This window comes from Acinonyx jubatus, chromosome B1 (genome assembly GCF_027475565.1).
Source record: "Acinonyx jubatus isolate Ajub_Pintada_27869175 chromosome B1, VMU_Ajub_asm_v1.0, whole genome shotgun sequence".
Taxonomy (NCBI): domain Eukaryota; kingdom Metazoa; phylum Chordata; class Mammalia; order Carnivora; family Felidae; genus Acinonyx; species Acinonyx jubatus.
This window is the reverse complement of record NC_069382.1, coordinates 139,773,539-139,786,171: the sequence shown is the minus strand read 5'-3', so window position 1 is coordinate 139,786,171 and position 12,633 is coordinate 139,773,539. Positions and strand designations below refer to the sequence as shown.

Genomic DNA, 12,633 nt, shown 5'->3' with positions numbered 1-12,633 from the left:
CAGTTAGCCAATCCGGATTCTAGAGTGCATCAGATGCTCAGCATTCTGATCTCTGTACCAGTATCCAATCGGAGAGCTGGCTGCTTTGGGCGGACTTTTCAAAACAGCGAAAACAAAACAAATGGGGACCTTTAAAAGGTGCAATGCGACCAGAAACCGTCTCCTTCCGCCTCTCAAGCCTATCACTCCCTGTCTTTCCCCTCTCCGGATCAATCGCGGAAAGCCGACGCCCAGATTCAACCCTCCGCCCAGGGACCGAGAGGGAGGGATGGCTCGGCAAAGCAAAACCGAGCTGAAGAGGGCACAAATCCGGCTGGGGACAGCAGTATGGGGTGGGACTCTTTTTCAAAGTCTTTTGCGGTAGCCGCGGATCCCTCCGCGGGGAGTCACGTGCCCCTCCCCCTTGGGGGCGTCGAAAACTCAAAACAAAAACAAGGGGTTTGGTTCGGCCTCCGCTGTGGAGGCGGCGGTGCCCGCAAAGGGCCAGGGTTAGAAGGGTCGGCACTGCGCCCCAGCCGGAGGGTGGGCGCACGGGGAGCGGGATGAAGCTCCGGCTGTGAGGCCGAGGCGGAGGTGGCAGTGGGGGGGGAAGGGTCCGATGCCGGTCCGGGGGCACCGCTGAGGCGGCGGGTCCCCGACCTCCGGAGACAGGTTCGGACGCCCCCGCCGTGCCCAGTCCTCACCGGACCGTGACTCCGCGGGCCGGTGGAGGCTCCTCTCCGGCACGGTGAGTGGGCTCGCCCGGGCTCGCGGGGTTTCTTTGTTTGTGGTTGGGACGTGGTAGGGGGATGTGGGAGTACCCAATCGGCCCCGGAGCGACTCCGGTCCTGCCCTCAGCCCTGCTCCGGGGGAGTGAGCACTGGAGACGGAAAGATGTTGGAAGAAGGAGTGGTGAGTCGAGGAGGCTGAAGACAATTCTTTAGTTGCAACCCACCCCCATTTTGTCACTGGGGCTCGCTGGGGTGGTGCTTCCTGGATTGACAGCCCCAGGGCTCAGCACGGTTGAGGAACCTGGGATCAGTGGATGGACGGGTGATGTCCAGGCATGGGGTGGGCTGGACTTCTGTCCCCCGACTGGGTGGGCCACGCCACCCCACCGCTCTCTCGGATCGGGATCTTGCCACTCGGGTGGAGCGGGGACAGGCGCTGCCGAAGCGGATGAGAAGGCTTGGGGGCTGAACTCCAGCGAGAGGGGCTTCAGGAGCTGGGCTCCCCGGGAGAGGCGGGGCTCGGGAGTCTCCTCCCTCCGGTTCTTTGTTCAGTCGCGAGACTTTCTTTCCCCTCCCCCTTATTGTGTAAAGCGCCCACTCTCAAGACCCGCTGCCTTAGGTGCCCCGGGTGCTTTCCGCCGGCAGAAGCCACTCCCCCCCACGGCTTCAGGTAGGGCGGACGGACACTGCCGCCCCAGGGCAGTTTCCGGTTTGTGAAACCTCGGGGAGGCTGGGGCTGGCCGGTCTGACCCAGCGCTGGCCGGCGGACGACAGCGCGGCCCCTCCTCCTGCCACACCTCCCTGGCGGTGGGGGAGGATTGCGCCGGGGTTCTGGAGGACGTGACTGATCCCCTCATCCGCTCCTACCTAGGGTGTGCTGGGGCGTCTCTAGCTTGAGGTATTGACCCCAGCTCTTTTTTTGCCCACTCCCCACCCCCTCCCCAGGATACCTACTCTAACTGTGCGTGGTGTCTTTGCTGCAGATGAAGGATTTAGGGGCAGAGTATTTGGCGGGTCGTGAAGGGGTCCAGCTCTTCGGATTGTTGAACCTCTATTTAGAACAGGAACAGAGATTCCAACCTCGAGAAAAAGGGCTGAGCTTGATCGAGGCTACACCGGAGGTAAGCTCCCAGAAAAGATGTCTTGCTCAAGCAGCTGATAGGGCTTGGAAAAGGATAACTTTTAAGTTGAATCAAGATTAAAGGCTGCAAAGTTTCTTAAGATAAAATTTTGTCTTTCTAGAGTACTAAGATAAATCTTACAATCTTATGCACGAGAGTGATACTAACCCTCGAGAAGTGTTTCTTCAAATGTAGTACCTCCAACCTGCAGCTTCTGGGGTGGGGGGGGAGACTCTTAACGTCGGAATTGAGTAGTTCCGTTGTGGAAATAGCCTTTGCCCGTGAAATACTTCATAGTAGGGCCTTTTCTTTATTAGAAAAAACAAAAATCTAACTATCTCCATTACAAGGGAGTTATATTTGCTATAACCCCTGGAAGTGACAACAGTTTTCTGAAGCTCTTCTGTAATGTAGATTTTAAAAAAGCAGTGATAGGTATACATATTTTGTACCTGAAAAGGTTTGTAGCATTAAATGATTCCACTCTTTCCCCCTATATTCTTAAAGGTTAAGGGAAAAAATTACTCTATTTGAATCTAATTGTGTGTATTTATCTAGTTCTAAGAAAGTCATAACTTTGGCTCTTGGTTTTTATTTCAGGATGATAACACTTTGTGTCCAAGATTGAGAAATGCCAAAGTAGAAGATTTAAGGAGTTTAACAAACTTTTTTGGATCTTGCACTGAAACTTTTGTCCTGGCTGTCAATATTTTGGACAGATTCTTGGCTCTTATGAAGGTATTTAACTAGTGTGTGTGTGTGTGTGTGTTTTGTTTTGTTTTTGAGAGAGAGAGAGAACGAGAACGAGCAGGGAAAGAGCAGAGAGGGGAGAGAGACAGAATCCCAAACATGCTCCATACTGTCAGCATGGAGCCCAGTGCAGGGCTCTGAACTCAGGAACCCATGAGATCATGAGCTAAGCCAAAATCAAGAGTCGGACGCTTAACCGACTGAGCCACCCAGGCGTCCCTATATCTTTATATTTCTAAACATGGTGCACAGCACAGTGCCTAGGATACAGAGGTTCGATAAATGTTTGACAAGTGAATGTAATTATGTCACTGTGCATAAACATTTTTAATTGGAATTGTGATCTTTAGTGCCAGGTTAAGAGATTACAGAATTAACTGTGTTGGATTTTAAGTTTGGTTTTGCTGTACCTCTTCTATGCCTTCTCTTTGCAGACGTGATAAAATGAAGAACACTGTTTTTAGGTATTCCCTATATACGTATACAATTCTCAAAATAAGGTTTTCACATTTTCATCTTTCATCACATTTTCTGTTGGAGCTTAGGTATTTTTAATACTGAAACATAAATTCAAGTGTAGCAGTATGTTAAAGGTGACCTACTGCCTTCCCTGTGAGAAGTCTTTTCAAAGCGGGGAACCATAGTCTTATTAACCAGCTACTGTTGGAAAAATGTGGCAATTCTTCTGCCAATAGGATTGCTGTCAGCTGCTGGGTCAGTTTTCAGGGCACTGAAAAGAAAAGGGCAGCCATCTGTCCATGGCAGCTTTTACATATGCTCTGTTCTGCACAACTGATGCAATATTTCTCTTGGGCAAATTTGCACTGAAATGTAGGATGATATTTAAAGATAAGTAGAGAAGAAGATAAAAAAATAAGTTACACGTATTATTTTTATATTCAAAGAAGTATATATTTTCTTGGAGTTGAAAGGCTTAATTTATTTTGGGGGAGATTGCACTATTAGGAATTTCATGTTTGAAATACAAGGTATAATTCAGTGTTAGAAACCTAGCTGTTAAATTTGCATTTAAATTACTTAATTTAAATGCTTAAAATGCCTTTTAAAAAAGAGGAAGTTAAGTCAGTTTAAAATGTAAAAATGATTAATTATAATTGTGAATAAGGGTAAAGTATTGGTAACAGATTGTGTTCTGTCTTAAGAGTTAGGGACATCATCATATTAAGTGTCGGCTTTACTGAATCAGAGTGACAGTTGTTAGAAGAAGCTTTTTGTTCTTTGCTTTTCAGGTGAAACCTAAACATTTGTCTTGCATTGGAGTCTGTTGTTTTTTGCTGGCTGCTAGAATAGTTGAAGAAGAATGCAATATTCCATCCACTCATGACGTAATCCGGATCAGTCAATGTAAATGTACTGCTTCTGACATAAAACGGATGGAAAAAATTATTTCAGAAAAATTGCACTATGAATTGGAAGCTACTACTGCCTTAAACTTTTTGCACTTATACCATACTATCGTACTGTGTCATACATCAGAAAGGTCAGTGGGATTAAAAGTAAAAATTTTGTGCTTTAGCGTTCCTGTAGCTAACAGTTGTAATGCCAGTGAAGTTTATATTTTTACTTTTCTAAACTTTCAACTTGGATTTTCAACAGCAAGTTTTTAGAATCATTTAAGTCTTTGGAAGTTTAATAAGTAAATATTTTGTCCTACCTTTTCATTGTATAGGAAAGAAATACTGAGTCTAGATAAACTAGAAGCTCAACTGAAAGCTTGCAACTGCCGACTTACCTTTTCAAAAGCAAAAGTAAGTTGATTTCTTGCTTACATAGGTCTCGCTGTTTCTGTTTTTAATTTTTTTAAAAAATATTTTTTTTTTTTTAATAGCCATCTGTGTTAGCTTTGTGCCTTCTCAATTTGGAAGTAGAAACTTTGAAATCCATTGAATTACTGGAAATTCTTCTGCTTGTTAAAAAACATTCCAAGGTAATTGATCTTCAGTTCTTATTCTTTAAAGCAGACTTGTTACCTAATTTATCAGTTTTTTACCCCTGTGGTGATTTAAACATTAAATAATAACCTTATGGGCCTTTTACCTTTTCCACTTTTGTTTTGTACCTCATGTGTTGATGTTCTCAAAATGCAGCTCTGACCCAGACAGTATTAAACTGGAAGGGAACCTGATCACTTACCCTAGCTTCTTTCTATGTTCAAATGTTGTATCTTCTCTGGTATTCTCACTTATTGATAACAGTGTTCTGCAGTGCAACATGCAGATTATTCAAAAATACATACTAGGAAATAGACTTAGTAAATATACTAATGGCAGCCCGTTACATCTGTAGGGCTGAATCATTATCCCATTAGTAGCATTACCAAAATAACTTCAACAATGTTTTTCTTTTTAAACCTCTTTAAGCCAGCTCAATAAGTTTTCAGTAAAGGGTGTTAGTACTGAAAGGAGTGCCTCAGGGTTCTGTTAGCACAGAGGCAGGGCAGACTGTGAGAGGCACTATGACTGGGAGTCTCATTGGACCAAAAAAATCTTAGACAATGAAAGTTTGGGTAGCAGAGGCTTGTGGCTAGAAGGTTGGTGGACTAGAAGAGTTTGGGAATCATTTTAAGGTTGGCTTATAGTTGGAATGTCTAGGTGATAGTCAGAAGCCAGGAGTAAGGAGATCCAACTCAAATAGTGATTTTGGAAGCCAAGCATGGAAATGAGACAAGGAGTCATGAATGACCAAGATTTGAACCTAATGATGGGGAGAATGTTGACCCCATTGAAGGAAGCTTGAGAGACACTAATTTGTGATCAAATTATGATTTTAGGTATTTGTATATCTTTCAGGTAGGTAGATATTTAGCAGATATTTGGCAGCCTGGAATAAAAACTCAGAAGGTAAATTGTAGTTGGAGATTGAAATATGAAATTTCTCATGAAGAAATAATAATAGAAACCAGAAGAAACTTGTGGGAGTTCTTTGTTTAGGGGTCAGTTGAAACTCTGGGTTTTCAGTGTTCGTGGTTTTCCCCTTAAGAGTCCAGTGAAGGAGGGTACATGAGACAAGTAAGTGCGCCGTCAGGTTGGAAAAAAGTTACCTACGAGGAGGTGGTCAGGAATATTGAATTTAGATGAGATGCCCAGTATAAAAAGAATTGAAGGAGGCTATTCTGTACCTAGTGGAGATGTCAGTAGAAAGAGAAGCTAGTGGTAGAAGCCAGATTGCAAAGGGGTTAAGATGTAGCTGGATTAGGTGGAAATGGAGACCACGATGATATAAAATTATCTTCTGTTTGTGGCAAAAGTATTTGTGAAGTGTTTTGTTTTTAGCAGATGAATTCTAGCTTTCATTTAAATAATGAACTTACTAGTTTTAATCCAAACCTTTTATAATAACGTTATCTGGAAATATCTTAAGTGAAAATTGACTCATTAATAAATTGGGGCATTTCCCAGTGGTGGAGAGGCTATGCCCTTTTGGGGAAATTCCTCTTCTGTCATATTGCTAACTTCCCCATTAGCATATATCTGGTGTCTTTAGCAATCCAAACAGTGCTATGTCACGGAAACCTAAATCATGTTACATTCCTTTCATTGAGGCTATTAAAGGATATACTTAATAATTGGCTGATTAGCAGACCTAATGTTTTTAGGTAAGTGTATTTTCTTAAAATAGGCAAAGCATTTTATTAGGTTCTGTGTAAATTGTTTGTATCTGTGATGCTCCTCCCTTAAATCAGCAGTTACCAAATTTTGACTGCTCATCGAATCACTTGTGGAGCTTTAAAAAATCTTGATGTCCAGCTCACATCCCATATCAAATAAGAATATCTGGTGGTGGGAGCCAGGCATCGGTATATTTTAAGCATCACAGGTGATTCTGAGGCATTTAACTTCTTCGTTAAAATATTTTTTTCCAGGTTAATGACACCGAGTTCATTTACTGGAGGGAGTTGGTTTCTAAATGCTTAGCTGAATATTCTTCTCCTGAATGTTGCAAACCAGATCTTAAGAAATTGGTTTGGATTGTTTCAAGGCGCACAGCCCAGAACCTCCACAACAGCTACTATAGTGTTCCTGAGCTGCCAACAATACCAGAGGGGGGTTGTTTTGATGAAAGTGAAAGGTAAGCAGGTTCCTTGACAAATTAGACCTCCTCAGAGTAAGTAACACTGATTTTACACTCAAAATGGAACCTGGCAATACTACACAGTATTAGAGAAAGCCAATAGCATCATCTCTTCAGCTGAGAAAATTAGCTAGAGGTAGTTTTATTAAAATAGGTGAGGATTTAGTGATATGCTCCCAACTTCCCCCCTCCCTTTTTTTTTCGTTATTAAAAAAAGCAAAAGATGATGCTCTGTATTCCATCTCCAGGACTTGTAACTGGAAGTTTGTACCTTTTGACCACTTTCGTCTATTTTATCCCTCCCTCTGTCAACCACCAATATGTTCTCTGCATCTATGAGTTCTGGTTTTTGTTTTTTTCATTCTTAGATTCCACACTGAAGTGAGATCATACAGTATTTGTCTTTCTCAGTATGACTTGTTTCATTGCCTCCCTTTTTGAAAACTGGTTGTTTCACATCTCCCTTGCTCTCTGAAATCTAGTTTAAGAACAAACAAAACCTGAAATGGCTTTACCAGCTTTTCAGGGTTAGTATGGATTCCTAATATGGTGCTGTGGGTTAAATGATCAGAAAAGAGAGGGAACCACCGCCACTAATGTGGCAGACTTATGTAGATATTTTTACGGTTTTGTCAGATGCCATTGTCTTGCTCAGAGTTCATTTTCGTTCATGAAATGAATACTTTTATTAAATTTGATTGTTTTACCATCTAGAAATAACGAGTTTTATTTTCACAGTTTACTGGTTTCTTGGTTTGATATTTGAGAGTAATAGGGATACAATTGTTAATGCAAGAAAGATATCAAAACCATGTGATTGAAGATATGTTGTCCTTAGTCTCCATTTATTGGATTTAAAGTGGTTAGAATTGTAGTTAGTTGCTAATATGTATTAATTGGTACAAGAATAATAGTTTGGCAGATGGTAATTTATCTAAATCTCTTAGAATCTGTATTTTCTAAGATTACAATAGATTACAATTCATTTTAGGAAGTCCTTATAAGTTAAATGTTGTCTCTATAAAGTTTAAATTTTGATACAGAATCCCTGAGACTAAAGATACCCATTTAGCAGTTTCATTTGGCCTGTAAAACCTTTAAGTATTTTCTAAATAATGGAATCTTCTTGTGTCTTGTTCTCCCTTTAGTGAGGACTCTTGTGAAGATATGAGTTGTGAAGAGAGTCTCAGCAGCTCCCCTTCCAGCGATCAAGAGTGCACTTTCTTTTTCAACTTCAAAGTGGCACAGACATTGTGCTTTCCATCTTAGAAATGTAATTGTTCTGTGTCAGAATTTAAAGTGCGTATACAGGTTTCAAAGCAATAAATGGGGGAGTAGGTAGTTTTCTGGTCCATCCCCCATCTAGGCAGGAATCGCATAGACTAGAATACCTACCTTCTATTTATTATTCAGATCAGATCTGGCCTATTTTCATATTTAATCCTAAGCCATCCAATGGGTTAGTGCCTCGTAAACAATTAACAATGTTTTACACATTGGCACTTTATTTTTCTCATTGATCTTTAGCTACTTGGGGAAGGAGGGAAGGTGCTGATACCTTCAATTTATTACTTTTCAAGAAGATTTTTAAAGATGAATAGTGTAGCTTATCTTAAACTTTTTATAAAGCCTTCACGTGTCTTTCTTTAAACAGATTGGGAGCATAAAAGTGCTTCCTCAGCAGGGACATTGGATAATCCTTTAATGGTTTATCATAGATCTCCCCTACTTTCCATTCTCAGAACAGAGAATATGCTCTTAAATGTCAGACAACTTTTTTTGTTGCTTTGTTTTCTAAATGATCACTTACTCTCTGATGCAGACTCTATAAACTTAGGAATTATAATAGTGACATTTCCGTGAATTTTAGTATATAATGTGTTAATTGAGGTTTCTGCTAAAGCAGAAATCATTGGCAGGCTAGGGTTGTTAGATAGTTGCATTTCTAATGCCTAAGTATTGTCAGACTATAGTATTATTTTAATGTTATTAAAACAATCCATAATCTATTAGTTATGCATGCATCTATATGAAAGCAGTACAGGAAGTTGAAGAGAACTATAGGTAACTGGAATGATAAATGTTGATCTTTGTAGCATATTTTATTTCATTTTCATATTAAAAAAAGTCTGCATGATTATGTTTTATTCCCTTTATAATTCACGTTTTAAAAATATTGGTATTAGTGTATGGGTGCCAAGACTGAACATGAAGTAAAAAAAAAAAAAAAAGTTAAGTGTTTGTAGCATTCTAGTTTTAAGCATATCTGTGTGGTGGTACAGCCATGAGAATAGGGATTTACAAACTCTGTACACTTGGGATTTTGTACAGAGAATTTTTTTTAACTTTATAAATTGTATATGAAAATGTAAATCTTTAAAAATGTACATAAAAATACTGTATTTTTTTACCTTGTGTGTGTGGTAGTCTAGTCATTGCATGTAAATATAATTTATTGTGTATTCTGTTATTCTAAATAATACATTGATGACTTTTTAAATGGTCAGTCAACATCCATTGGATGTTTTCTGAAGTGAATCTTTTTGAAGTAATGATAGATTACAACTCAAAATAAAAAGATTAATGAATTATACTCTTCGTCTGCAATCTTATCTTAATTTTTTTGGCAAAAAGAAAAAGTGCTTGCTGTATTTCAGTGGGAAGGCTTGAAGTGAGGCTGGAGTGCCTCCAAGGTAAGCTGTCTATCTGGTTACCAGAAGTCCTCTAGGTAATATTTCTTCATCACAGTTTGGCCCTCAGCCTTGGAGATACTGAAAGCAAATCTGTCACTTGAGAATTGACCGCTCTCTGGGGTGGACTTATATGAAACAAAAGAGTGATGTATTGACCTGAATGCCTATTAATTTATAGCGAAAGGCAACAGGTATCAAGTACACCGGAATACTCAGGTTGGGAGATCGATAGTTTTCTTTCTGCAGACACGCCAAATTCTAATCAGAAGGTTGCTTGGCAAGTAAACACGAGGGGTGTTATTATGACTGACCCTGCCAGCCTCTGGCTCTTTGGACCTCTTTTTCCAAGACTTAGGCTTGTTTTGAAAGTCATGGCATATGTGTATGTGTGTGTGTGTGTGTGTGTAGGAGCATATGTTACCCGTCTAGTTAATTTTGCAGACTTGTTTTCTCTAGTTGGTTAGAAAATCAGATCTACTAATGTGGTTTTCATTTAATACTAATACCTCTTCTCCCTTGGAGATAAGATAGGGCCATGTTTTCCTAACCCTCCTAGGGGTGACTCTTGGCTTGAGGATGACCTTCTCCTTAGGTAATTTGGGTAATAGACAATATATTCTGCTTTCAGATTTTGATTTGTTGAAACATAAAAGGTATTGGTGGTTTTCTAAATCTCAAAACCCTCTTTATTCAGTTCAGGATTTCACTGCTTTTCTTACTAGATGCTCTTACTGTGAATTTGCACACATGGTTTCATCTGTTCCCTTTCTGGCTTTCAGTACGTTTGGTCTAGCCGTCTTTACTGAGCTCCCACCTTGTTTTTTCACAACTGGCCACCCCACTTGCAAGTTTTTGAATACTCCCAAACCTGCTATTCCTGTATGTTTATCTTGGTGAATAGGTATTCCATTTACTCAAGTTGGAAACTTAAGGGATATCCACATCTCCTCCTACCTCTTTACTGGAGGTTTCCATTTATATGATTTCATTTATACTGTATAGCTCTTCGTACTACTCTGTCTCCTCTTTTCTGCCACTGGCTTGGTTGAACCCTGTACTTAACCCTGTACAGCAGAATCACTACAAGATCTTAGTCATCTCCTAGGATGTGGCATGCATACTTCATTGCTTCTGCTGCCTCATGCTGCTGTATCATTGCCTGGTTCCCTGGTCTCCACCCATTTGGCCCTCAGGAAGAGAGATTGAACAAATAACATGTTTTAATCACCTGTCACAGTTAATATTCAGGTCAACTATAGAGGCATTGGTTGTAGAACTCATGACAATTTTAACCAGTGGTTTGTTTTTTTTTTTTGTCAAAGATTTGACTTTTCCCTTCAATTCCTTTTCTTTCAACACTAAGTTCTAACATGATGATCCCCCTTGCCTCCCACCTTCCCCTGTGCACATACAAATTGCTAGCTTATTTAGGCAACTCATTTTTTTTTTTTTAATTTTTTTTAGGCAACCCATTTTACCAGGTTCTTACATGGACAAAGACCATGTACTTTGCATTTGTCACTTTTGAACCAAGTGTTTCTAATTATTTGTACCAGAAATTGGTCAACAACTTACTGTTTTTGTGTTTAGCAAATCAGGTTGTGTGGTAGTTTCCTAATAGCTAATGATTCTTTCCATCCCTATGCGTACATGCTGCTCTTTCCCATCAAGAGGTGGAGTCTGTTCCCCTTGAATTTCAGCTGGCCTCGTGCCTGGTTTTGCTTACCAAAGTGCAGTGGAAGAATTTCAGTGTATGTCCAACCCTAAGGCTTTAAGAAGACTGGCAGCTTCCCTTTTATCCTTCTTGGAGGCCAGCCACCATGCTGCAGAGAAGCTTGGGTTAGATTACTGAAAGAGGAGAGGCCAGGTGGAGAGAGGTGCATCTTGAGGATGAGAGGTCATCTTGGATGTTCTAGTGTTAGCTAAGCTTCCGGCTGAATGCAACTTGCACAGGTGTCCTCGGCTACAACACACAGAGCCAAGGAACCACCTAGCTCATCCCACTCAATCCACAGACTCATGAAAACAATGAATTTTTTTAAGCCACTAGGTTTTGGGGTGGTTTGTTATATACAGCAAGAGTTAATTGAGAGAGGCTGCTTGTTATTTATTGTCTGATGGTTACTTCTGAGTGCTGATATTATGTTTTTCTGTCTAATAATGCGTATCTCTAGTTTCCATTTTTTCCTTTTAAAATAGATTTGAGTTATTAGGGTATTAACAGAATAAAGAATGAACTTCAAAAAACCCACACTGATTATATCCTTTCTTTGATTAAAATCCTTAATGGCTTCACATTGTTCCTTTGCATCAAGTTCAAACTGCTTACCAAGGCTTACAAGACCCTGCTTGATTTGATCCCTGCTCCCTTCTCAGCTTCATCCCTCATGGCAGCCATGTACACCTTTCCAGCCTAATTGCCTTTAAGTTTATTTGTGAGAGAGAGCATGAGTGAGACAGGGGCAGAGAGGAAGAGAGAGAATCCCAAGCAGGCTCTGCACTGTCGGTGCAGAGCCCCATGCGGGTCTCAAACCCACAAAACGCGAGATCATGACCTGAGCCAAAGTCGGGTGCATAACTGACTGAGCCACCCAGGTGCTCCAGCCTGATTGCCTTTTACCTCCTCCTATTCACTATGCTTCTGTTCACCTCAGTGGCTTCATGCATACTCTTTCATCTGCCTGGAACACCTTTCCTGTCATCCTCATCTGGCAAACTCCTACCTTCCACCTTCAGAGTCATTCCATTTCCTCCCGATATGTGAATGCCTATTAATGTGCAAGGCACTACAATAAGAGCTTTACACATAAAACCAAACACAACACACAATGTCCCTGCCCTCATGCAACTTAGTGGTGAAACCAAACAACGCACAGCAAAGAATATGACTTTTAAAGGTTATGATGATATTTTCTTCCAAGAAATCTTTCTGGAGCTCCTTCATTTTCCTCTCTTTCTCAGTGCTACATGTTTCCATAAAACTATATTTTCCTTACCCTAGCAGTCAATACCCTGCTTGTCTGTCTCCCTTGTTTGCTTACCTTACCTGTCCGCTCTGGGAAGGCAGGGGCTGCTTGTTGCATTCCCAACACCCAGCATAGTATCTGGCCCTCCTTCTCCTCTGGCTGTTACTCATAACAAGTAACTTTACTGACCAATTGATATGTTTCAGGCACCCTACAAGAATTATTTCATTTTTGCCATAATCTATTAGACAAATACTGCTGTTGGTCCCATTTTACAAAGAAGCTAAGGATTAGACAAGTA

The 12,633-nt window shown here is 40.8% G+C and overlaps 1 protein-coding gene across 3 annotated transcripts; it reads left to right on the top strand.

The window, feature by feature from the left end:
* The first annotated feature begins 400 nt into the window (after window positions 1–400).
* On the top strand, window positions 401–9,266 carry CCNG2 (cyclin G2). Of its 3 annotated transcripts, XM_027058863.2 has the most exons (9): window positions 405–727; window positions 1,582–1,608; window positions 1,694–1,831; window positions 2,432–2,569; window positions 3,832–4,082; window positions 4,272–4,350; window positions 4,431–4,529; window positions 6,465–6,670; window positions 7,822–9,266. In XM_027058863.2, the coding sequence occupies exons 3-9, from the start codon at window positions 1,694–1,696 to the stop codon at window positions 7,940–7,942; spliced, it is 1,032 nt and encodes a 343-aa protein (XP_026914664.1). In that variant the 5' UTR covers window positions 405–727; window positions 1,582–1,608; the 3' UTR covers window positions 7,943–9,266. The 3 variants fall into 3 exon arrangements, with proteins under 3 accessions (XP_026914668.1, XP_026914664.1, XP_026914653.1); XM_027058867.2 differs by lacking the exon at window positions 1,582–1,608 and having other exon boundaries at window positions 401–727; window positions 1,656–1,831; XM_027058852.2 differs by lacking the exon at window positions 1,582–1,608 and having other exon boundaries at window positions 411–727.
* The last annotated feature ends 3,367 nt before the right edge of the window (window positions 9,267–12,633 follow it).